Below are 23,544 nucleotides of genomic sequence, written 5' to 3'. Positions count from 1 at the left end.
CTTCTACTCTCTACTGTCATTTGAGCTCTACTGTCATTTGGCCTCACGATAATCCCCATGGGGTCAACAGGGGATGATCATCCTCATTTTATAAAGGAGAAACTGAGGCCAGACGGTTCAGTAACATGTAGAGAAGAGCAAAGCAATCCAGGCTTCCAACCCAACTCTGGAGTAAACATGCAGCCCCCAGCAGGACCCCTCCCCCCCACCACCCCAGAGTGGGAGGCAGAGCAGCACTCACAGCACCACAAGGCTGGTGAGGTTCTGGAAGGCGTAGTCAGGGATGTGGCTGATGCGGTTGAGGGCCAGGGTCATGGCCTGTAGGGCAGGGAGGTTGTTGAGGGCCCTGACAGGGATCTCGGTGAGTGCGTTGTCGTCCAGCCACAGGTGGCGGAGGGAGGACAGCCCTTCAAAGCTCCTTTCCGGGACCAGGGAGATGAGGTTGGCATCTAGGCGCCTGGTGGAAGAGAGGATGGAGAAGATCAATCCAGGGCAAGACACAGACCAAGGTTTGGGACTGGGCCGAGCTGGGCCAGCCAGGACCCCAACAGGCCTTTGAAGTACCCTAGGACTAAAGCTGCGACTTGGCCACCACTTATCCTATACCCCACCTGTTCAAGCTCCCATATTTTGCCTCCATTCCAACCCAGAATTCTTGATTCTTTATGCCATATGTTCCTATTTATGATACCAACTCTTCCTCTCAGACCCAATGTTGAACCCATAGCCCATCTGTGGATAACCAATATTTCCCTCATACCCTCAGGCTTTTAAATTGACGGCCTAGCTCCCCTGCTTTGGGTGTGCCACTCTTCTTCCCAACCCTGTCCGGTTCAAGGTCATAGAGTGGGGATGCTCCCAACATTTGCAGAGGGAAATTTTCTCCCTCTGGACCTAAGCAAAGAAAATGCCTCCCCAAAGACACTTGCCACTCCCTGTCACCCAACCCTAGTATCATTTTCTCCTTGTCTCTTCAAGGACTCAGTGGTTAGATGAAGCTCCTGATAAGGTCCTGGGGCTTCTTTCTCAGGTGATTACCTATGGGAGGTCCCTATATAATACAGTTGAAGTCCTTGATATGCTACTTTTCAGAACAGGTAAATAGATGGTGGTGATCCTGTCTGTGCAAAACCAGAGATTCCTAGGTTTCATGAGGACTTCTAATGTAAATTCTAAAAGATCTAGAAGTTCAGCCCAGCAAGGCAAGCTCATCTTAGCTTTTTACAGGTGTATCCCATCTGTGATGTCCTTTATCAATATGCTACTGTCTTCTGCCTCCTGGTCTCTTGGGCTGAAATCAGATCACCCTGAGTGGTTGGTCCCATGGGGACCAGACAAGCTGGCCTGTGACCATTGGTCTACTCCTAGACTTTTCTATCTTGAAGGGAGGCTTTGTCTTGAGGCATGGTTCTCCCACACGGTATATGGCACCTAAGTCACTGAAACCCAGCCTTTGTCCACAAAGGCGCTAAGACTCCCTAATCCTGAACCTAAAGGACCATTGATGTGACTGGGAGTTCAGGGTGTGCAGAGGAAGGTCCAGAAGTGCTTCTATCTCTTCCCTAAGCCATTTCACCAGTGCTCTTCTTGCCAAACATCTTAAGCGCCACTTGGAGACACTCCCTGGCTTACCATCAAGGGGAATGGTGGACAGGTCAATGCTGGAACCTTAGATGGAAAAGCAAACTGACTGAGATAGTCCTTGAAAGCTGTGATTAGGAAAGACCTCCCACCCACATGAAACCTCACCTGATGGGACCAAAAACCTTTCAGTAGGTGCCCTCTGCTGGCAAGGCATGTCACTCCAGATATAGTCATACCAATGGTGGTCACCATACCCTTAATGGTCTGACTGGAAGCTTATGAAAATACAGACTCCCAAGCCCCTCCCCAGGGTAGTCTAGTTCAGAAGGTCTGGGGTGGGGCCTAGGAATCTGTTTCTAAAGAACACCCTAGATGCTTCTTTGCACAGACAGGTTTAGGAGACATTGGATAAGTATCAGCTGCCGAGAAGACAGTGTCCCTGTGCTTCCTTATGTAGCTTACGATCCAGTGGGAAAGTCACCCATATTCAGAGTGCAGTGATACGGGGGAAGCACAGGTGTGTGGGCCTCAGGAAGAGCCTCCCGGACAAAGTGATGTTTACATGCAGACCTGGTGGCCAAGGAGGAACCGGTCAGGGGAGGAGATGGGGAAAAGAATTCCAAGCAGAGCAAAGACATATGGGAAATTGAGGGTGCAGCGTTGTAGGAGACTGAAAGTGGTCAGGTAGGGCCGCAGGAGGGGAGAGAGGGGAAACAGGAGAGAAAAGTGTAAGGTGGAGCTAGCCGGGGGGGCGGAGCCAGAGGTTGCTGGGCCCTGTGAGCAATGCTATGTTCAGGGAAACAGGGAGCCACTGAAGGGTTTAAAGCGAAGGAAGAACAGCCAGATTTCTGTTTCAGAGAGATTCCTCTGTTGACCTTGTTGGTATAGGAGAAGGGCCATATTGGAGGCCGGAAGACAGGCAAAGAGATAGTTGCTTTACACAACCTCCTGGTCCAGAAAGGGATAGCCATACCCATAAAGCTTGAGAAGTAAATTTTGCCCCTCTGGTATTCAGTCCCAAAAAGTGTCCTCTCCTGATGGTGACCCCTGTTGCTCCTGACTCGGGAGAGTACGCTGCTGGCCTGGCAGGCTCCCTGTCACAACAAAGTCATCCAGCAATTCCAGGGGTCTTCTTAGCACCCCGTCAGAATGCCACTGCCCTACTTACTTCCTCTCAGTGAGGGCAGCATCTTGGCCCCAGCTTTCTCAGAGACCACAGACAGACAGCCAAGCCCTGAATCTTAGAACTACACAGGCAGAGTGACCTTTGAGAGAGCCTTAAGAAAAGATAAGATTCAGACAAGGAGAGGTAGAAAGCGGGGTATCATGAGTGAAGGCCTCAAAGCAGGACAACACAGGGCCAATGTGGATGGGGGAAGTGGGCACAGATTTCAGACATCCTTAGGAAGTCAAATCAATAAGGCCCAACAACCCACTGGATATAGGGGACCAGGACAGCTAGGGCATGGCTTGTCAGACAGGCCTGCGTCCTGCTCTCTGAAACTGCTTACCTAAAGGGTAGAACAGACCCAGGAGGCCTGAATCCCCAAGGTGGGGGTGCTCCCTCTCTCTCTAAAGCCTTGGGCTGGGAGCAATCCTATAGTGACAAGTGTGACACCAATAGCAACCGATGCTTCTGCTTACTGAGACCTTGTCATACGCCAGGTGCAAGTGTGTGATCTGTGCTCTTGTAGCAATTCCATGACGTAGGTCTGATTAGCCCCATTTTACAGAGAGATGAAGCCACCCAGGGTCCCTTAGCTAGTGAGCCACAGAGCTGGGGTTCCAACCCAGGTTGTCTGGTGCCGAAAGCCATGTGCCTCACCGCTGTGTGATGCTGGTACCGGGGGCATGAGGAGGGCGGGAACCTGCTGCTCTATTTGACAAAGCCTGAGAATCAGGGCAGAGGCCATGACCGAGCCCCTGGTAGACAATGGCCCCGGGTATATGGACACAGGGAAGGTGCTATGGGGCAGACAGAAAGTGGCGCTGGGGCAGGGCAGGGGGGAAACCGTTTCTTACCCTGTGGCTTTGGCGGCATTTGGAAGCTACCTCTCATGCATATGCATATGTGTGAGTACACACGTGTGCCCATGCATGCACATGTGCACATTTTCACATGTAACCTATGGCCCTGATTACTCCACCTCCTGCATTTTGTGCAACCCAGAGGCAGGAGGGTCCAAGAGGGGTCACTTCTACCAGGCTGGGCCAAGCACAAGCCTGGCTCAGGATAATACTTCCCCAGGAAAGGGCTGGGCTGGATGAACCCCCGGGGCCCCTTTCTGCTCTATTGAAGAGAATGCCTCTCCCAGCTGGGCTTGTAGATCTCTTGGAGCGGGGTGGTGGAGCATGTTAGAAGGAAGGTGCCTGAAACCCTGCTCCTGATACCTGGGGACAGGGACGTGCCAGAGAGGGAAATCAAGCAAACTGACAAATGAAGAAGGTGGGATGAACACGTGGAAGAAATCAGTCAGATCTGAATTCGTGTTTAGGGTGAGCGGAATCCAGGCACGTCGCTCAGGCCAAGGTAGGCTTGGGCTGGGATGTGGACCCAGCATAGCGTTGTTGGATTTAGCAAATAAAAAGACATGTTGCCCACTTAAATTTGGATTTCAGACAAATAACACATAATTTTGAGGAAAAGTATGTCCCATGCAATATGTGGGTTGGAGCCCAGGTAAACCCGAATTTCAGATACACAGGAATAACTTAAAAAAATTTTTTTTAATGTTTATTTATTTATTTTGAGGGAGACAGAGACAATGTGAACAGGAGAGAAGTAGAGAGAGAGGGAGAGAGAGAGAGAGAGAGAGAGGGAGAGTCCCAAGCAGATTTTCTCTCCCCAACACGGGGCTTGAACTCACGAAATAGTGAGATCATGACCTGAGCCGAAACTGAGAGTCAGATGCTTAACTGAGTCACCGAAGCACACCCACAAGGAATAACTTTTTAAAATTAGTAAGTCCCATGCAATATTCCTATTTTATGTGGCGACTCTAACCCAGGGGCTCTGGTGAGCAGGAAGGAAGTGTGAGCTTAGCCATCAGATCTAGTCACAAAACCCCTCTCTTAACACTTTTGGGTTGCTTTCTTCAGCTATATAGGTTGACTACCTGCTCATCTCAGAGACTGAGGTTAAATGCAGACAAAACGCCCCATTAGAGGCCTGCTACCCAGAATTACCTTTCCTTCTAACAAGGAGGCTATCCACAGGGGCCCTGGGGACCCAGGGGAGAAACTGGGAATCTGGCAATTATGGATCCAATTATGGATCCTCCTGGTGGGTCTGGCGGTGTGGACAGAGCACCCCCTTTGAGGTGGGCTTCCTGAGGAGCCCGGAGTGGAGTTGGGGAGGCAGCAGGGAAGAAAATGGAGCAGTACTGGTTTCTATTTTCCTCCTTCTCCTCTTATGGGACATACCCTCCCTCCCTCAGGGACCTCTGAACTTTGGGGAGCCCCCAAGAAGTCCCTTCCAGTCTCTCCCTGTATCTGAAATTCAGGTTTACCTGGGCTCCAACCCACATATTACATGAGACACACTTATCCTGAAAGTTATTTGTTATTTATCAGAAATCCAAATTTAAATGGTCAACATGTCTTTTTATTTGCTAAATCCAGCAACGCTACGCTGGGTCCACATCCCAGCCCAAGCCTGCCTTGGCCTGAGTGATGTGCCTGGACTTCCAGCTCACCCTAAACATAAATTCAGATCTGGCAGGATGGGTGCTGTCTGAGGAAGCTGCCTGACCCCCCTGAGTCAGGGTTCAGGCTGTCCTGAGGTCCCTCTAGGGCAAGTGGGCCAGGCTCCCGTGCATCTGGGTGGGAGACAAAGGAACCTGTAAGCAACCAGCAGAATTCTCCATTTGGGACTAATGGACCTTTTTGAGCTGTTCCCCATCCGCAGGTGGGAGGGCCAATCCAGACGGACTCTGGTTTGGCAGGAAGAAAGGAGCAATTATACCAATTAAGCTCTGGAATAAAATCAACAACCCCCAACAGCCCTTCTCTTTCTCCCACGTGGGCCTAGCCTGCTTGACTGATTCCTGACTATAATTCTTACCTGCGGCAGTAGGGCAGATTCGCTGGGACCTCACAGGCCAGTTTGGGCTTGCTGGGGCTCTGCAGAAACAATTTAACCTTTCTAGGGCTTATCACACTCCCCCGACCCAGAGCTGAGGCTGAGGCAGGCAAGGGGGCAGGAAAAGCTTAAGTGAAGGTTGGGGGCCCTTCCCTCCAAGTCCAAGTCCCAAGGAGCAGGTGGTCTGAAAGTCACCTGGCCATCGGACATTCCAGAGAGCTGGCGACTTGGGGGCCTGGTCCTGTTGGACTAAAAGGAGATAAAGACCTAACAGGAAGCAAGTAGCAGCAGAAGATATTTGGGTTAGACAGCAAGAAGTTGCTCACTGACAGTGACCCAGAAGGACAATAGTGTAAACTCAGAACCACATTATATCAGCCTAAAGGACCCTGGCAGCCTCACTCATTTTATATAAGGAACCTGAAGCCCAGAGAGATAAAGAGAAATGCCCAAAGGGAGTAGCAGGGCTGGGACTCAAACTCAGGGCTTCTTTCTACTTCTTTCCATCAGCCTGGCTTCCCTAAAAGGATAGGATGACAGAAAGACACACACCTCTCTCAGCTGCAGGAAGCATATTTATATCTGGAAACCAAAGTTCCATACAGCCCATAGGGCGTTAGATTGACCTAATGGTTTCTTTCTGGAATTTCCTTCTTTAATCCATCTTATTTCCTACCAGATCTTAGTCAAATACAAGACTAGAGGGACAGATTCAGGGCTCCTAGTGGACCACCAGCTGATCCACAGATGTCACCAGGTATTCATTTAAAAGGGATCATGAATGTGAAGTTCCAAGCTCAGGGCCTGTCACACAGTACCTGCTCCCTGAACACAGGCTGGCTTTGAATCTAAAGGTCAGCATGTCCCAGGGGAGGATCAAGAGGCCAGCAGGGAGAAGAAAGCAAGGGTCTTTCTGTTCTATTACACTCAGGTCATGTGTGACTTGAGTCCTTTCTCCACGCTGGAGCCATGTGATATGAGAGGCCATGGTGATTATAGGACAAGATCCTTAGGAGCAAAGAGAATCTAGAAACCAGGATCCATGAAGATAGATGGGCTTGAAGTGGGCTCCACAAGGCTGGGGACATTCAGGGAAGACTATTTTTTCTCATCTATCTAGACAGAATCTGTGTTTCTAGGGCCCTTCCGTGATGTGGTCCCCCATCCTAAGAAAGTATCCACAGCCCATCTTAGGCTCTGGAGTATCCCTTTCCTTTGTCAGCCCATCAGGTTTTTGCAGAGAAGGAAAGGAGGGCCAAGGTACCATTTCAGAAGTTCAGAGACACCTTTCATCCTGTGACTGGCTCACTGAGTTTGGTGGTGCTTCTCTGCCCCAACTCTCACTCCTACCTAGCTACTTGCTTCTCTGCTTGAAGCTGTTCACAATGCAGGCCTTCCCCAGTAGGATGGGCTTGTGATTTACAGAGATAGACACAAAATGAGAATGGAAAACCCTTATTCAAAAATGATTAAGAATTTCAAGATGGCGGGGCGCCTGGGTGGTTCAGTAGGTTGAACATCCAACTCTTGATTTTGGCTCAGGTCCTGGTCTCATGGTTCATGAGATGGAGCCCCATGTCCGGCTCTGTAATGACAGCCCAGACCTTGGTTGGGATTCTCTCTCTCCCCCTCTTTCTCTCTCTACCCTCTCTCAAAATAAATAAACATTTTTTAAAAAGAGAGAGAATTTCAAGATGGCAACAGCAGAGCACTAAATCTTTTGAGCCAAAGTCCTGAATAATTGCACAGGCCACATGCCCACGAAGCCAGTATTGCTCCTGAGCTCAGAAACCCTCAAAAGCTGTGGGCCAGACCTTCTGTTCTCAATTCCTGATTATGAGTATGAGGGTAAGAAAGAGGTTGGCGGTGAGGTACCTTGAGGACAAGGACTGTCTATTTGGCACCCAGTTGTCAACTAGCTGCTCTGAGCAAAACCCAGTCTGGATTTTCACCTCAAAAGCCCCAGTCCCCATCCCCAGCACATACAGGCACAGAGGTGACTTTCAGCAGGACAAGGGGGCAGTACAGGGGCAGGGAGCCTCTCAGGCTCTGGTTGGAGTGGAGTACAGGCAGAGTAGAAGGGGAAGGATATTGAAAGTGAAAAAAGAACAAAAAGCAGCCACTATGGAAATGGTTATTCTGTGGGGAAAATATTCCATGTGGGAGCCGTTCATTGCCTGGAGGGACCAACAGCCCGGACGGAAAGCCTGCCAGGGAAGGCGAGGGTTCCAGCAGAGAGCAGGCTGGCACCTGCAGAGTGGCGAGGAGGTGCTCCAGGGCCTTCCACAGGCAGCAGGCCCCAGCACCAGCCACAAGTGCCAGCCACCAGCCTCCGCATGGAGGGCCATGAGGCTCTAACAGTGTGTATGGGGGGTGCTCCCTGCCCATAGAATGCTCTGGCCCTGCTTAGGGAGGGCTCGTGCATCTGGGGACCAGGCACACTCAACCAGCTTGGGCCCAGTACTCAGATGACTTTACCTTCAGACACACTGACATCCTCCCAGGCTCCCTTTGTAGAGACCACAGCCTGCCTCCTGTGAAGGCCCTTTGTGGTTCCATGAGGGACCCTGTAAGGTCTCTGCTACCCCCAAATATTTCCCCACTACCCATGGGGTTGCCTGAAATGCCCCCTCATTACATTAGTCTCAACTCAATCACTGTCATTCCTTTGGTCTTGAATTCAGTCGGATTGGATTTAGTTCAATCAAAAAGGATTAAAAAATTCAATCCGGTGGATTGGATTAAATCCACTAAACATTCACTGAATACCTACTGTTAGGCCAGTATTGTTCTCAGTTCTGGGATTCAAATAGTATAACACATAGTCCCTCTCCAGAGAAGCTCTCAGACTATTTATTATTTAATAAAAACAATATAAACTCTTTAGCTAACATTTATTGAGAGTTAGCTGATTGCCAGCTGTGTTTGGCATCTTACATATATTTTCATATTGAATCTCTACCCCATTCCGATGGAGTAGGAATCTTAATACCTGCGTCTTACATGCAGAAAAGGAGGCTCATGGAGGTGAAGCCATTTGTTTGACTCCAAAGCCTGTGGCTTTAAACCCACAGCTATACATACTTCAGTCAAGTGTATAGAAAATGCTCAGGAAGCTGGGTCCCACTCTTTCTGTCTGTGAGAAATCCAGAAGACCTCACGGAGAAGGTGGCATTTGAGCTGGCTCCCAAGGGAGGAGGAGTTTTCCGAAGAGGCAGTATTAGAAAAGGGGATGCAAGTCCAAAGGAGCAGAAAGGGCAAAACCACAGAGGCAGGAAGGGTGTCTGGTGAACAGTCAATGGTGTACACATGAGTGAGAAGGGTCCAGAGATAAGACAATGAAAGCTGCAAAGGGGCAGATTATAGTGGGTCACAGGTTAAATTGGCATTTTAGGAAGATCACTGAGGCTCCCATGTTGGGATTGGATTGGGAGGGATGGGTGAAGGCAGAGGGCAGGGAGAGAGTTGGGAGTCTGTCTCTGGTGCAGAATTCCAAGTTCTCCTTATGAAAAAGTAAGGCTCTTGGGGCACAGGCCCCAGGAAATCAGAAAAGGTACAGACAAGAGGGGTGTGAGGCACCAAGGGAAAGCAAACTGAGTTTTCCAAGACTGTCAGGCCAGGAACTCTGATGTAAATGCCTCATATCCTTCAGCTGCATAGAACAGAGGGGCCCAGGGTCAGCCACATAATTCTAGAAGTCTTTCCAATGCTGCTCATGTCCTGGGGTACCTCAGGCTGCCCCATCATCCTGATCCCCTAGCTCACGGGGGCTGCAGGAAGTGAATGCTAGGCAAGTCCACCCTTTGCTTCAGCTAACAACTTTTATTCCTGTCTAGGATGGTAAAGGTCAGGGGAGGGAAGAGAGAACCTAGACAATCCTTGAGCCAAAGCTCTTCACCTTGAAGTAGACACCACTCAGTCCAGGTTTATTGATGAGCCTTCCCCTTGGCAAGATGTCAGTGCTTGTCCTGAAAGGCCCTTTCCATTCCATGAAAAGAAATCTCTTTGGAAATGCAAGCTGGTGCAGCCACTCTGGAAAGCAGTATTGAGGTTCCTCAGAAAACTAAAAGTAGAACTACTCTATGACCCAGCAATTGCACTACTAGGTATTTATCCAAGGGGCACAGGTGTACTGTTATGAAGGGACACATGCACCCCAGTGTTTATACCGGCACTATCAACAATAGCCAAAGTATGGAAAGAGCCCAAATGTCCATTGATGGATGAACGGATAAAGAAGATGTGGTATATATATACAACGGAGTATTACTCAGCAATCAAAAAGAATGAAATCTTGCCATTGCAGCTACATGGATGGAACTGGATGGTATTATGCTAAGGGAAATTAGTCAGTCAGAGAAAGACAAAAATCATATGACTTCACTCACATGAGGACTTTAAGAGACAAAACAGATGAACATAAGGGAAGGGAAACAAAAATAATATAAAAACAGGGAGGGGGACAAAACAGAAGAGACTCATAAATATGGAGAACAAACAGAGGGTTACTGGAGGGGGGGGATGGGCTAAATGGGTAAGGGGCACTAAGGAATCTACTCCTGAAATCATTGTTTCACTATATGCTAACTAATTTGGATGTAAATTTTAAAAAAATAAATTAAAAGTTAAAAAACAAACAAAAAGAAATCTCTTAGCTAAGGAGAATAGTCCAGCAGATGCTCTTAGACAGCTGATAACTTGGGGCTATAGTCAGAAAAGGTGTTGGCAGTGTGTCTACACTAGAATAGCAACCAAGCTTCAAACCCAAGTGATTGAACGCCAGACCCACCTGTAGGAGATTTCCTTCACACACCTTCTCTGTGCAAGGCACTGACATATATGTAGTCTGGGCAGCTAAGAACTCCCCAGACCCATGATTCCTCCAACTTGGGTGCTGTAACTTTCTAAGACAACACTGTCTAACAGAGCTTTCTGACATGAGAGAAAAGTTCAATATCTACAATTTCCAAAATGGTAGCCACTAGGCACACGTGGCTATTGAACAGTTTAAATATGGCTGATGTGGCTGAGCAACTGCATTTTAAAATCTACTTAATTTTAATTGACACATGTGCTCAGTGGCTACCATAGTGGACAACACAGCCTTAAGAAATTAATCAGGCTCAGGGAGCCTGGGTGGCTCAGTCTGTTGAGCGTCTGACTTTGACTCAGGTCATGATCTCGTGGTTCGTGAGCTCAAGCCCCACGTCAGGCTCTGTGCTGATAGCTCAGAGCCTGGAGCCTGCTTCAGATTCTGTGTCTCCCTCTCTCCCTGCCCTGCCCCTGCTAGCTCTCTCTCTCTCTCTCTGTCTCTCTCTCTCAAAATAAATAAACATTAAAAAAAAAAAAAAGAAATTAGTCAGGCTCAATGCAAGACATTAGGGATACAGGCATGAATGCCTGACTGAAGGATCTTACAGTCTAGTAATGAAGATGAATAAATAAACAACCAATGGTGATGCAGTGTGTGTGTGTGTGTGTGTGTGTGAGAGAGAGAGAGAGAGAGAGAGAGAGAGAGAGAGAGAGAATCTGTGTGTGGTGTGCACCAAGAGTTGGGGGAACAAATAGAAGGGTGTGAGTTATTCACCCAAGGAAGGGAAGGTAGGACAGGTTTCCCAGAAGAGGTACATTTGTACTGGGCCTTGAGGAATAACTGAATTTCCACCAAGTGGACAAGGGAACAGGCATCTTGAGCACAGAAAGGAGTGTGTGCCAAGGTGCTGACCAAAGTACAACATGTGAACTAGCTGTGTGTGCCAGGAGCAAGGGCTTGGATAAGATGGGAAAGGTAGTTGGGAAGGAAATGTGCTGGTTCTTGGGGGCTTTATGAATCTGAACTTTAACTTGTAGGCATTGAGATGGCTTAGGCACTTCTCAACTATGGTTGAGAAACAAAACTCTGGTTGGGGAAGGGATGCTGGCAAAGATCTTGTCCTATGGAATCACAGAGCTCTTGACTTCAGATAGGTCTCTTTCCCCTCTCTGCGTTCAGTTTCTTCACCTGAAAAGGGAGGGTTAGCTTTAAGTGTCTTTCTTCCTCTGTCCTTCTAGATGTGTATGCCTTCTTTGGACAAGTCTTCTGTGTTGTATCCTTGTGTACCCAAGACAGGGGCTTACTGAGCAGGCCAACTTATAAGCAAGTGGTGTCATGCAGAGGCTTAGGGCAGCCAATCCCCACTCCCATGATCCACAAGCATTTCAAGATGACTAAAATTCTACCTATTGGACAATGTTCCTTCTTAAAGTGTAGAAGTTGCCTATTAACGATTTTTTTTTAATCTGGCAAGTATTATTAGGTAGTCTTTTAATGGAGAACAGCTTTTTGAGAGAAACTTCTGGAAATGGAACACAGACTTGGAGTGCAAGAGCTTTGGGCCAGAGAGAGCTGGGAGGGATGATCAGTCTAGGTGGGAGAAAGGCTAAGGCCAACTTTGGACCTTTGAACAACTTTACTAAGCCCCACTTAAGTGGCTTTTCTCTCCATTAGACTGGAAGTCCCCTAAAGGCATGGGCTTTGTCCTTTCTTTCCCTGAAACTGGCCCACAGTGGGCATTCAATCTGTTTGTTTGTTTGTTTATTGATGGAGTCATGAGTGCTTCCAGCACTGCTCAGAGAACTGCCTGCTGAGAAACCAGTCATAGGAGTGGGAGCTGAAAGGGACCACACTCAACCAAGAGAAAAGGGTGATCATCCAAGGTCAGAGAGTGAAGAGATGGTAGAGCCAAAGAAGGTGTTTGGCTTTGAGTCCAGCATTTACTTATCTCCTGCCCTTGTTCACCTGAAAGAAGGTATTCATTAACCGCTGACCCATAGACAGTGCCATGGGGATAGCTCCCCAGAGACCCCACAAAGGAAGATGTCTGCTTCTCTCCCTATGTTGCTGGCTGAGGCCTTATGAAGAGCTTGGTCTCCAAGAGCCATTTCTGGCAGAGTCCAACAGTTGGGTCCCACCCATTGGGTCCTAGCCATGCCTTTATGTACCCAGAACCCATCACCAGGCCCTCACAGGGTGTGCACAACTTCTGAGAGTCCAGAAACTAAAACTCTTGGGAGTTGGAACCCAAACACTCCTGGGGGGATGGATGGATCCCATGGTGACAGCATGGGGAGCAGAGGACCATGACTGAGCCACCAGAAACAGAGAACTCAAGCTTCCCTGCGGGGGGGGGGGGGCAGATGGAGCCTTCAATTAATCTTCGTGCTTCTGCTCATGATTGAAGGGCAAAGGGCAGCTTAGAGATACAGCAATGCTTTTTCCTCCTTCTCCCTTACGCAGGGGAAGGTCTGAGTTTATTGGAGGAAAGTGATTTCATCAGTTCTGATTTATGCCACCTAATAAGATCTCTCCCCTCTCACTGTCAGCCTTTCAACAGATCAAAGGTGGGATATTAAAACGAAGGCAATTTCAACTGGTTCTCCAGGCTATGCTAATGCCCAAATCACCCTTTCTCTCCATCTGTCAGGAGAATTGATGGATGTGCAAGAACCCCAGGAGGCAGAGAAAGCATTTCCTTTGTATACATCAAAGGATGATACCTGAGCATTCCTCCAAGCCATTCCTTGTGTTTTAATTGGCAGCAATATATAAAAATAATTACCAGCCCTCCAGGAGGGAGTCAGGGAGAAGACTCTGTGTATAGTCTTTATGAGCTTCCCCAGAAGACATAGACCTAGAGATCTGGGCAGAAAGCCAGCTTTGTGGGTGACGATCCCGGAATCCTCGGGTGGGGACCACAAAAAGCCATCCTATCCATCCCCCAGCCTCTAGCCATTGGATTCCAGACATCAGGCTGGCTTCTGGGGACCTTCCTGGGCTTCCTGGGGTGTGTTTGAGATCTGGATCCTGTGGTTGCCTGGGGCCTGGATGGCTGCCCTTGGCAAAAGGCACTGTGGTTGGTGGAGGAAGATGCAGATGGGGATTTTCCCAACTTGCCTCTCCAAAAAGGGGGCAGTGATGTCAGAGGTTTAGGGAATATAAGCAACATCCCAGCACTTTGAAGATACTTAAAAGTCATCCAAGCAGACTCTGTGGTAATAGGTACCAGGGAAAACCAAGCCACATGTTAATACTTCTAAATGTACCATGGGAAGAAGGGAAAAAGAAGGAAGGGAAAAAAGTCTATATCATATCTGGTTTCCCTAACACAGGGTTCCAGTCCTTCCCATAGTCTATTTTTTTCCTTCCTCATTTCTAGGGACTCCAAGGCTCTTTATGGACCAGTATGAGAACTAGGGAGGTTATAGATATGTGGTATCAATCCTCTCCTCCCCAACCTCTCTACTTCCCATCAATCTATCCATCTATTTATCCATCTATTCATCTATCTGTGCATCCATCTGTCCACTGATGCATCCATCCATCCATCCATCCATCCATCCACCCATCTATCCATCCTTATAGACTAGAGAACCACCACCCCTCCACCACCATGTTGTGGTCTTGTCTTTCTCTTCATCAGTCATCCATGGCTCTGGTGAACTCTAAACCGTTTAAGCATGAGCTTCAGGATTCCTTCCCTGGATTGACTCTCTCACTAGCCTCATTTCTCAGAAGGTCTCCCACTCTCCATTTCATCTGGTAAATATGCTTCTCTACCTACCTCCCTGTCCCAGAGCTCATGGTTTATTCATCTCTCATCTTTTGCAAGGTTGGTGCCACTGTTTGAAATATGCTTCTCCCTCCTCTCTTCAAAGCTCTACTCAAACTCCTTCAAGAGCCTCCTGACCTAACCCCTCATGGTGCTGGTCCTTCCTATATGCATCATCTTCTCAGTCTTTCCTGATTGATCTGTAAGTACTTACTGTACCCTGAATCCATGCTAAGATCACTGACACGGAGAGACTAGCCATAATCCCTCTCCTTTAGCCTAGGAGAGAAATGAAAGAAACAAGTAAAACACACTTAAGTTGTTTTCAGATCAAATGGAGGAAAACTTAACCACCTTCTCACTAAAACACCTGCGAAGACACAGAAAAACTTGACATGATGAAAGACACAGAAAGACATGATGAAAACTTCGACTTTAACCAAAAGCAACACTTAAGGTAGTAAATGTGTCACCCACCACCACCACCCTAACCCCTATTTCTATATTCATCCAGAGATTTCAAGTCCCTGAAAATAACATGGCAGGAAGGTAAGGACTGGAAGTGGCACCTTCATCCTGGGAGGTGAGTTTCCCCAATGAAAGGACCCTCCTGTGGCCGATGGAGGGCAGCCTTAGTAGTCATGCATCTTGAGACAGAGCTCCATAGTAGCATCACCTAAGGAGCTTCTTTAAACCATGGTGCCTAGGTCTACCTCCAGAATTCCCGAGTCAATTAGTTTGGGCCTAGACATATTATCATTCAAAATTTCCTCCAGTGATTCTAATGTTCAGCCAGGCTAGCAAACCACCGGTTTAGCCTTTCAGATAGTCCTTGGTTGACAGAATCAGATAACTACTCACTGGGTGAGGAGTAAGATTCCACTGCAGGATACCAGAGCTATCCTAGATGAATATCTGCTTAGATGCTAAAGATTTGCCTGGAAATTGTACACACCAACCTGCTTTTCATCTATGTATCTGAGAAGCTGATTGAACTAGCACCAAAAGGCTAGAAAACCAAACCATTTAACTCACATTACCTCCCTAATGACAAACACTGCACCTAGATAAAATTAACCTTATTCAAAGAGAAGGAGAAAAAGCATAAACTCCAAGAGATATTTGTTAACCCATGTTCATAGCAGTATTCACAATAGCCAAAAGGTGGAAGCAATCCACGTATCTATTGACAGATGAATGGATAAATAAATATGGTATATACGTATATAAATACAATGGAATATTCAGCTGTAAAATGGAAAGAAATTCTGACACATCCTACAACATAAATGAATCTTGGAGACATTATGCTAAGTGAAACAAGGCAGTCAATCACACTTACATGAGAGCTACCTAGAGTAATAAATTTATAGACAGGAAGTCTATAGACTTCTGAATGGTGGTTCAGAATGGTGGCTGTCAGGGCCTAGAAGGAAGGAGGAAACATGGATTGTTGTTTAATGGGTATAGAGTTTCACTTTTGCAAGATGAAAAGAGGTCTGTAGATGAATGGTAGTGATGGTTACACAATTATATGAATGTACTTATGCTACTCAACTGTATACTTATATATGGTTAAGATGTTAATAAATTTTATGGTTTTTTTTTTGTATTTTGCCACATTTCTTTAAATCTTTTCAAAAGATACAGAAAAAAATTTAAGGTACTCTTTTTTTAATTCTGAAGAACAAGAAGATGGTAATAGCATCTTGAAAGCCAGGAAAAGATCAAACCTCTGAATATAATTTATTACTACAATGAGGGGGGGAAAAGTAGATGCTTAATTTGGCATCCTCAATAATGTATAGGAAATTTTGATCCCTAGGAAATAAGAGCAAAAATCCAAAGAAGAAAAAAAGCTGAGATATAAGAACATCAGCATAAAATGGGAAAAAATAAAGATAAATTTGGAAGACAAATTGAAATGCAAAGGGAGCTGGGTGGGACATGGGAATGTTGCAAGGAGAGTAGAGTTGAAAGAGCAGAATTCAGATTTGCATTGTAGGTAATAATGAGTAGAACTGGCACCACAGAACATTGAATCAGCAATGGGGAGAACAAATACAAGACCCGATCTTTGAAGTCAGAATAAAAGATAAAAGTTATGAAAATGAAGATGAGTAAATAGGAGAGAATTGAATTTGAACTTGAAAACTACAGGTATTGCAGAAGATTAAACCCAGAGTGAATAGAGCAGAAGCATGACAGCTTTACCTGGGGGAAACACAAAACAAAACATTCTGAAGCTGAAAAAATATATTGTTAAGAAATGTTTATTATGTTCCAGGTAAACTGAATGAAAAGAAATTCATACCTAGTCATATTCTGCCAAAATTTTTAATTGTAAAGAAGAAACGAGGAATGTTATCAAAGAATCCACTTCTCAAAAAACGGTCTGGGACTGGGCAGTTTATCAATGAGTTCTTCCAAAATTTCAAGTAAAAAATAACTTCTATGCTTTATAAACTGTTGCAGGAACAGAAAAAGCTGTATTCATACTCAATTCACTCTTTGAACTTAGTTTAGCCTAATAGCAAAAGCTATCAATAAAAACACAGAAAAGAAGCTATAGACCATTCGCATTCATGAATATTTTATTAGGATATAAATATTCTAAGTATAACACTGGCAACAGAATAATGCAATAAGTATAATCTACCATCTACCACCATGAAGACAGAATGATCCCAAGAATACTATGGTAATTAAAATAATGAATTCTCTTACAGTATAATGGATTCAGTACATGTAATCTCAATATATTCTGAAAAGTCACTCAGTAACATCCGCAAATCCTAATTTTAAAGACTTAGGGGCACCTGGGTGGCTCAGTCAGTTGAGTGGGTCCGACTCTTGATTTGGGCTCAGGTTATGAACTTATAGTTTGTGGGATCAAGTCCCAGATGGGGCTCTATGCTGATGGTGTGGAGCCTGCTTGGGAATCTCTCTCTCCCTCTCTCTCTGTCCCTCCCCCATTCGTGTGCTCTCTCTCTCTCTCTCTCTCTCTCTCTCTCTCACTCTCTCTCTCAAAATAAATAAATAAACTTTTAAAAAAACAAGCATCATACTTTATGAGAAAATGTTAGAGATTTTCCTATTAAAATCCAGAACAAGATAAATATGTTTGTTGCCATAATTGTTAATAATCATAATCATTCTTCTGAAAATTTTGATGAATTCATAAGGCAGAAAACAGAAATAAAAGTTATACTTATTGTCTGAAAATAACATTAGATAAATAACATTAGATACCTCCAAAATCTAAGAGAACCAGTGGTAAAACCCTTATGATTAATAAAAGAATTCAGTAAAGTGCCAAGATACAAATGGATGTGTACATCTCAATATTTTCCTAAATTCTAACAATAACAGAAGATGGAATGCTGAAAGCATCTCCTTAACATTACTAGTAACCACCAAAAGAAGCTCATGAACAAACAAAATGAAATAAACATTGTGGAATAACGCTAGCAAGAAATGTATAGGTACTTCATGAAAAAACAAAAACCACAAAAGGTTACTGGGATGTATAAAAGATGTTTTGAATTAAGAGAAATAAGTCCTGTATGGGAATACATTTTATAAATATGTAAATTGTGTACAATTCAATTTATAGATTTAGTGTTGTTCCAACTGAGATCCCAGTGGGATTTTTTTGGCAGGGGTTGGGAGTATCTTCACAAAATAAAACTAAAGTCCATGTCATAAAATAAATAGATGAGAAAAATAAAATAGAAAAATAGACTAGAACTCCCCCATCAAACATTAAAATACCTAATAAAAAACTATTAGAACTAATAAATGAGTATAGCAAGATGGCAGGTTATAGGATCAATATATGAAAATCCATTGTGTTGCTACACACTTAAAATGAACAATCCAAAAATGAAATTAAGAAAATTCCATTTACAATAACATCGACGAGAGTAAAATACTTAGGAGTAAGTTTAACAAAAAATACAAAATTTATACTCTGAAAACTATAAAACGTTGGAAGAAATTAAAGAATACGTAAATAATGGAGAGACATCTCATAGTCATGGGTTAGAAGACTTCATATTATTTAGATGGCAGTGCTCTCCAAATTAATCTACAGATTCAACACAACCCTCATTAAATTCGCAGTGTCTTTTTTTTTCTTCAGAAATTGACAAGCTGATCTTAAAATTCATATGGAAATACGAGGGAGCCAGAATATTCAAAACAATCTCAAAAAAGAACAAAGTTAGAGAACTCACAGTTCCCAACTTCAAAATTTACTGCAAAGCTACAGTAATCAAGACTGTATAGTAATGGCATAAAGATAGACATACAGATCAACTGAATAAAATCGAGAGTTCAAAAATAAATTCGTTCTTTAATGGGCAGTTGATATCAACAAGGGTGCTAAGACAGTTCAACAGGAGAAAGAATAGTCTTTTCAAAGAATAGTCTTTGGGGTGATGAAAATGTTGTGTTGGAACAACTTTGCAAAAGAATGAAGTCAGACCTTTACCTTACACCATATACAAAAATTAACTCAAAACAGATCAAAGACCTAAAACTCTGTAAGATGCTCAGAATACAACATGGACATAAATCTTCCGGACCTTGGATTAGGCTATCGTTTCTTAAATATAACGCCAAAAGAACAAGAAACAAAAGAAAAAATAGACAAATTTTACTTCATCAAAATGAAAAGTTTTCAATCTTTAAAGGACACTATCAAGAAAATGGAAAGACCGGGGCACCTGGGCGACTCAGTCAGTTAAGCATCCAACTTCGGCTCAGGTCATGATCTTACAGTCATGAGTTCGAGCCCTGCGTCGGGATCTGTGCTGACAGCTCAGAGCCTGGAGCCTGCTTCAGATTCTCCCTCTCTGTGTCCCTCCCCCACTCATGTTCTGTCTCTCTCTCTCTCAAAAATAAATAAACATTAAAAAAGAAAGAAAATGGAAAGACAAGCCACAAAACAGGAGAAACTATTTGAAAATTATATATCTGATAAGGGAACTGTATCGAGAATATATAAAGAACTGTTACAACTCAACAACAAAAGACAATCCAGTCAAAAATGGGCCAAGGATCTGAGAAGACATTTCTCCAAACAAGATAAACGAATTGCCAAATAAGCACGTGAAAAACTGCTCAGTCTCGTTAGTCATTAGGAAAATGTAAATCAAAAACCACAGTGAGATACCACTTCATACCCATGAGGATGACTATAATCAAAAAAGACAGTAACAAGTGTTGACAAGGATGTAGAGAAATCAGACCCCTCCCTCATACAGTGCTGGTGAGAATGTAAGATGGCGCAGCCACTTTAGAAAATAGTTTGGCAGTTCTTCAAAAACTTGTGCGTAGAGTTACCATATGAACCAGCAATTGCAACTCCTAGTTAAATATTCCTAGTGAAATGAAAACATATGTCTACACAATGTTCATAGCTCCATTACTCGCAATAACTAAAAAGTAGAAATGACCCAACGTCCATCAGCTTGATGAATAGGTAAACAAAATGTGGTATGTCCATTCAGTGGAATATTTTTCAGCCACAAAAAGAAATGAAGTACTGATACATGCATGAATACAGACATGGATGAGTCCTGAAAACATCATGCTAACTGAAAGAAGCCAGACACAAAAAAGCAACGTGCTGTATGATTCCATTTGTATGAAATGTCCAGAACAGGCAAATCCAGAGAGACAGAAGGTGGATTAGCGCTTGTCAGGGGCTGGGAGAAGGAGAGACGAGGCATAACTGCTAATGAGCAAAGGTTTTCTTTTGGGGATGATGAAAATGCCCTGGAATTAGATAGTGTGATGGAGGTACAGGTTTACCAACCTGCTAAAAACCACTGAACTTTCCACTTTATAAGGGTGAATTTTATGCTTCGTGAATTAATCTCCATTAAAAAAAATATTTAAATCCAAAATGATTACATCAGCACTATATTAGTGCAATCTTGCCAAAACAACAAAACAGATCCCAAATAATTTGTAAAGATTTAACGTGTCACAAAGGAAGCATGTCTGTTTATAAGAACATGTGTGTTCATAGAGAATTACACAGAAATGTTAACAAGCATTGTGTCTGGGTGGTAGACTTGTGGGTGATTTTTATTTTCTTCTTTTTACTTTTTTGTATTTTCTAAATTTTCTACAATGAGTCAGAACAAAAATAAACATGTTTTTTTAAAAACAAAGTGCGTCAGTGTATAATTAAGTCCCAGGCTCCGGAGTTGCTGAGATGAGGAGGCCAGCAAGGGAGCTCTCTGCGGAGCCTGCATGGGGAAGGGCGCTGGCGAGGGAAAGATCTGAGAGCAACGAAAGGACACTCCCTGCTTCCCGTCTGCCTCTGTGTCCCTTCTTTCCCTGGATCTTCTACCAAAGCAATCGCCAAGCCCCAGCAATGGAATCCTTAAGGTCGTGCCTCCTCCTCTTGACCCGAGGGCCATTGCTACGGCCTCGGTTCTCTCCGTCCGTGGCCTCCTGGCCGGCTAACTGTCCCCCTTCGGCTAAGTCCCCTGTGCCCTCTCAAAGGCATAGATTTGTTAAAACCCTGCAGTGGCCTCCACCGCCTCCGAGGCGGTCCCTGGCTGGTCATCAAAGGCTCAGGCCCCCTCTCCAGGTCTTCTCTCAGGTAGGCTGGTGTGTGGTGCCACAACCTTGGGAAATGAGTCCTGCCTCCGCACCCCCCTGGCCCCCAAGCCAGTGTTCCACCTCCCGTGCCTCCAATTCGCTGCCTCCATGCTTTGCTCAGGCCCCTCCTCTCCCAGCAAAAGCTGTCCGTTTACCTCCACCTGTCTGCCCTTTATTCTACCTTCAAAACCCAATGGAAAGGTTGTCTCTTCCACGGAGCTTTGCTGATCTTCCCAATCGGAAGGCATCCCCACACACCATGGAGCTGCCCTCTCATCTCAGACGCTGGGTTGTCAGGCTGCTGAGACTACCAGCGTGGTGACTCCGTGCGTCCTCACGGCCACAATTAGAATCAGATGATGTGGGTTCTCCAAAGCCCTAAACACTTTGGGAAAGATAGCTACAGCTTTGTGTGTGTATTTAGAGGCCCTTTATGTACACTGACAGTGTCTCCTTCCTGCCCTTGCTCTAGGCTCCAGGTGGAGTCACGGTGCCACCGGCACGGTGACTCTGCCCCTTGGAGGTTTGAGGGAATCAAGGACCGTGTTCTCTATGTGTTTTGAGTCTTTATGACAAGACTAACCCAGAAAAGGTCTCAGTAGACTCCCATTTTATGAAAACCCCCTGCTTAGCGGAACCAAGTGGAGATTACCATGGCCTCGGAGGATGATAGGTTTAGGTTTGAAATTGCTGAGACAGATGTGGAGAAGTCAAGGTGTCCACAGGAAATGGTAGATTACACTGCAGATAGGAAAGCTGTTTAGGAGTAAGATATCAGTCCCCTGTTTTCACTGACAGAAGTCTCAGACAATACTGGCAAGTGTCTGGGAGTGAGGACGCATTTTGGCATCGTTGCTGACTTGGACAGAGTAATTCTGTTGGACTTGTATGTAAATGATCTAAGTGGGGGCTCCTGGATGGCTCAGTCGGTTAAGCGTCCGACTTTGGTTCAGGTCATGATCTCATAGCTCATGGATTCGAGCCCTGCGTTGGGCTCTGCACTGACAGCTCAGAGTTGGCTTCGGATTCTGTGTCTCCCTCTCTCTGCCCCTCCCCAGCTTGTGCTCTCTCTCTCTCTCAAAAATAAATTAGTAAACATTTTAAGATAAATCAGTCCATTATCTCAGTGTTTTGCCCTTTGAAAATAAATATATAAAACCAAAAAAGAAAAAAAGGAACCGGGTTGTCAAACTTCTCACCTATGCGGAACAGTAGGAGTTAGATGTTAGACAGATACGGAGTTGAAATCTCAGTTCTGATGCTCGGTGCCATGGGGTACCAGGCACAGCACCTGACCTTGCAGGAGCCCAGCAGGCATTAGCTGCCCCCTTCCCGCTGCACTCTGGACCTCTTGTTTGTACCTGCTGTATTCTATCAGGTACTGTTTGTGAACGTGCTCTGTGTGTCCTGATTGCAAACTCGTTGAAGGCCACTGCGCCCACTTGGTACTCACCGTAGATCTGCACGGTGAAAGGGATATGGAATGGGTGATACATGCTCACTCAGGGTGACCGACCACCTGAAGGGACCATTTCTGGGGTCAGGAGTGGGGGAGAATCTATCCCTCTCTGCCAGTAGACCCTGGCAGGGGGTGAAAGGTCACAGCCTAGCCCCCAGAGCCTGACAGCCAGGGTTTCTCTGAGCTACCCAAATCCTCCTCCTCTTGTCCCCTCACTAGTGCAAGTGACGACACTGTGGGAGACAATTCTGGAGTTTAGTCTAATAATAGGAACACCATTTACTGTGTACTTAGGATATACCTGGTATAGATTCTACGCATTATCTATGCATTTTCTCATAAATCTTCCTAACAATCACTTTATTTTCCCCAGTTTACAGATTACAAAACCAAGAGGCTCGGAACATTTAGACAATTTGCCCGTGATCCTTCATCTGGAAAATGGCAAAGCTGGCTTCCAAAAAAAAAAAAAAACAAAAAAAGGCAGCCTCTATTTCCAAAGAAATAGCTCAAATCACACACCACCCTTTCAGCAGAAAGGAGACAGATTTTCTGGGTCGTCACAGTCTAAAGCCCCAGACTGAACCAAGACTCAGGGGATGGTAGACCTCTGCCAGGCCCCTCCCAGGCTGGACGGGTGAGAGTCTTGATTAAGGGGTTGGGTGAGAGAGCCCATGCACGTGCCTGGCACAGTGCCAGGAAGCCAGCAAATGCTCCCTGAGACTTCCTTTCCTTCTGCCCTCGGACTTCCCAGACTCAGAGCAGCTTGGGCCCAGTCAGCTTCAGAACGCTTGTCAGGTCATACTAGGGAGAGAGATGAACCAAGAAGGGTAGCCATCTGCCCTGGGCTAGGCATGGAGCCCTTTCTCAGAACTTTCCAGACTTGCCAGAAGGTCACCACTTAGTGTCTCAACCCCCTAGTTCTGAAACCAGGTCTCTAGACAATATCTGAAGAGTATTTATTGTCTGTGCCCACACCTTGTCCCCCTCCGCAAATCCGAATTCTGATAAGCTTCTCCTCCAGGTCCTGCAAAGACAAGAGAGTTCTGCCTGAATGTTTCCTGCTCTGCTCTGGCTAGGGCTTTCCCTCCTGCCCTCTTGGTTATGAAGATTGAGGATCCCTGCTTCGGGTACCTAGTGCTCCCCATGTGCCCATCGGGCTCAGAGTCAGATGGAATCAGTCTAGGAGGACTTCCTGGAGGAGGTGAGTG

At 45.4% G+C, this 23,544-nt stretch overlaps 1 protein-coding gene across 5 annotated transcripts in view; it reads right to left on the bottom strand.

Moving 5' to 3' along the window:
• Positions 1-23,544, bottom strand: part of LGR6 (leucine rich repeat containing G protein-coupled receptor 6) — a 121,221-nt gene that overhangs the window by 44,314 nt on the left and 53,363 nt on the right. For all 5 annotated transcript variants that reach the window (XM_023247376.2, XM_011290944.4, XM_023247375.2 and 2 more), the window contains one exon: positions 242-457. In XM_023247376.2, coding sequence (XP_023103144.2) covers positions 242-457 — 216 coding nt within the window. The remainder of the gene's footprint in view (positions 1-241; positions 458-23,544) is intronic.

The sequence above is a fragment of the Felis catus genome, chromosome F1, assembly GCF_018350175.1.
Source record: "Felis catus isolate Fca126 chromosome F1, F.catus_Fca126_mat1.0, whole genome shotgun sequence".
In the NCBI taxonomy this organism is placed as follows: domain Eukaryota; kingdom Metazoa; phylum Chordata; class Mammalia; order Carnivora; family Felidae; genus Felis; species Felis catus.
Note: the sequence above shows the minus strand (reverse complement) of the source record. Positions and strands in the feature narration are given on the sequence as shown.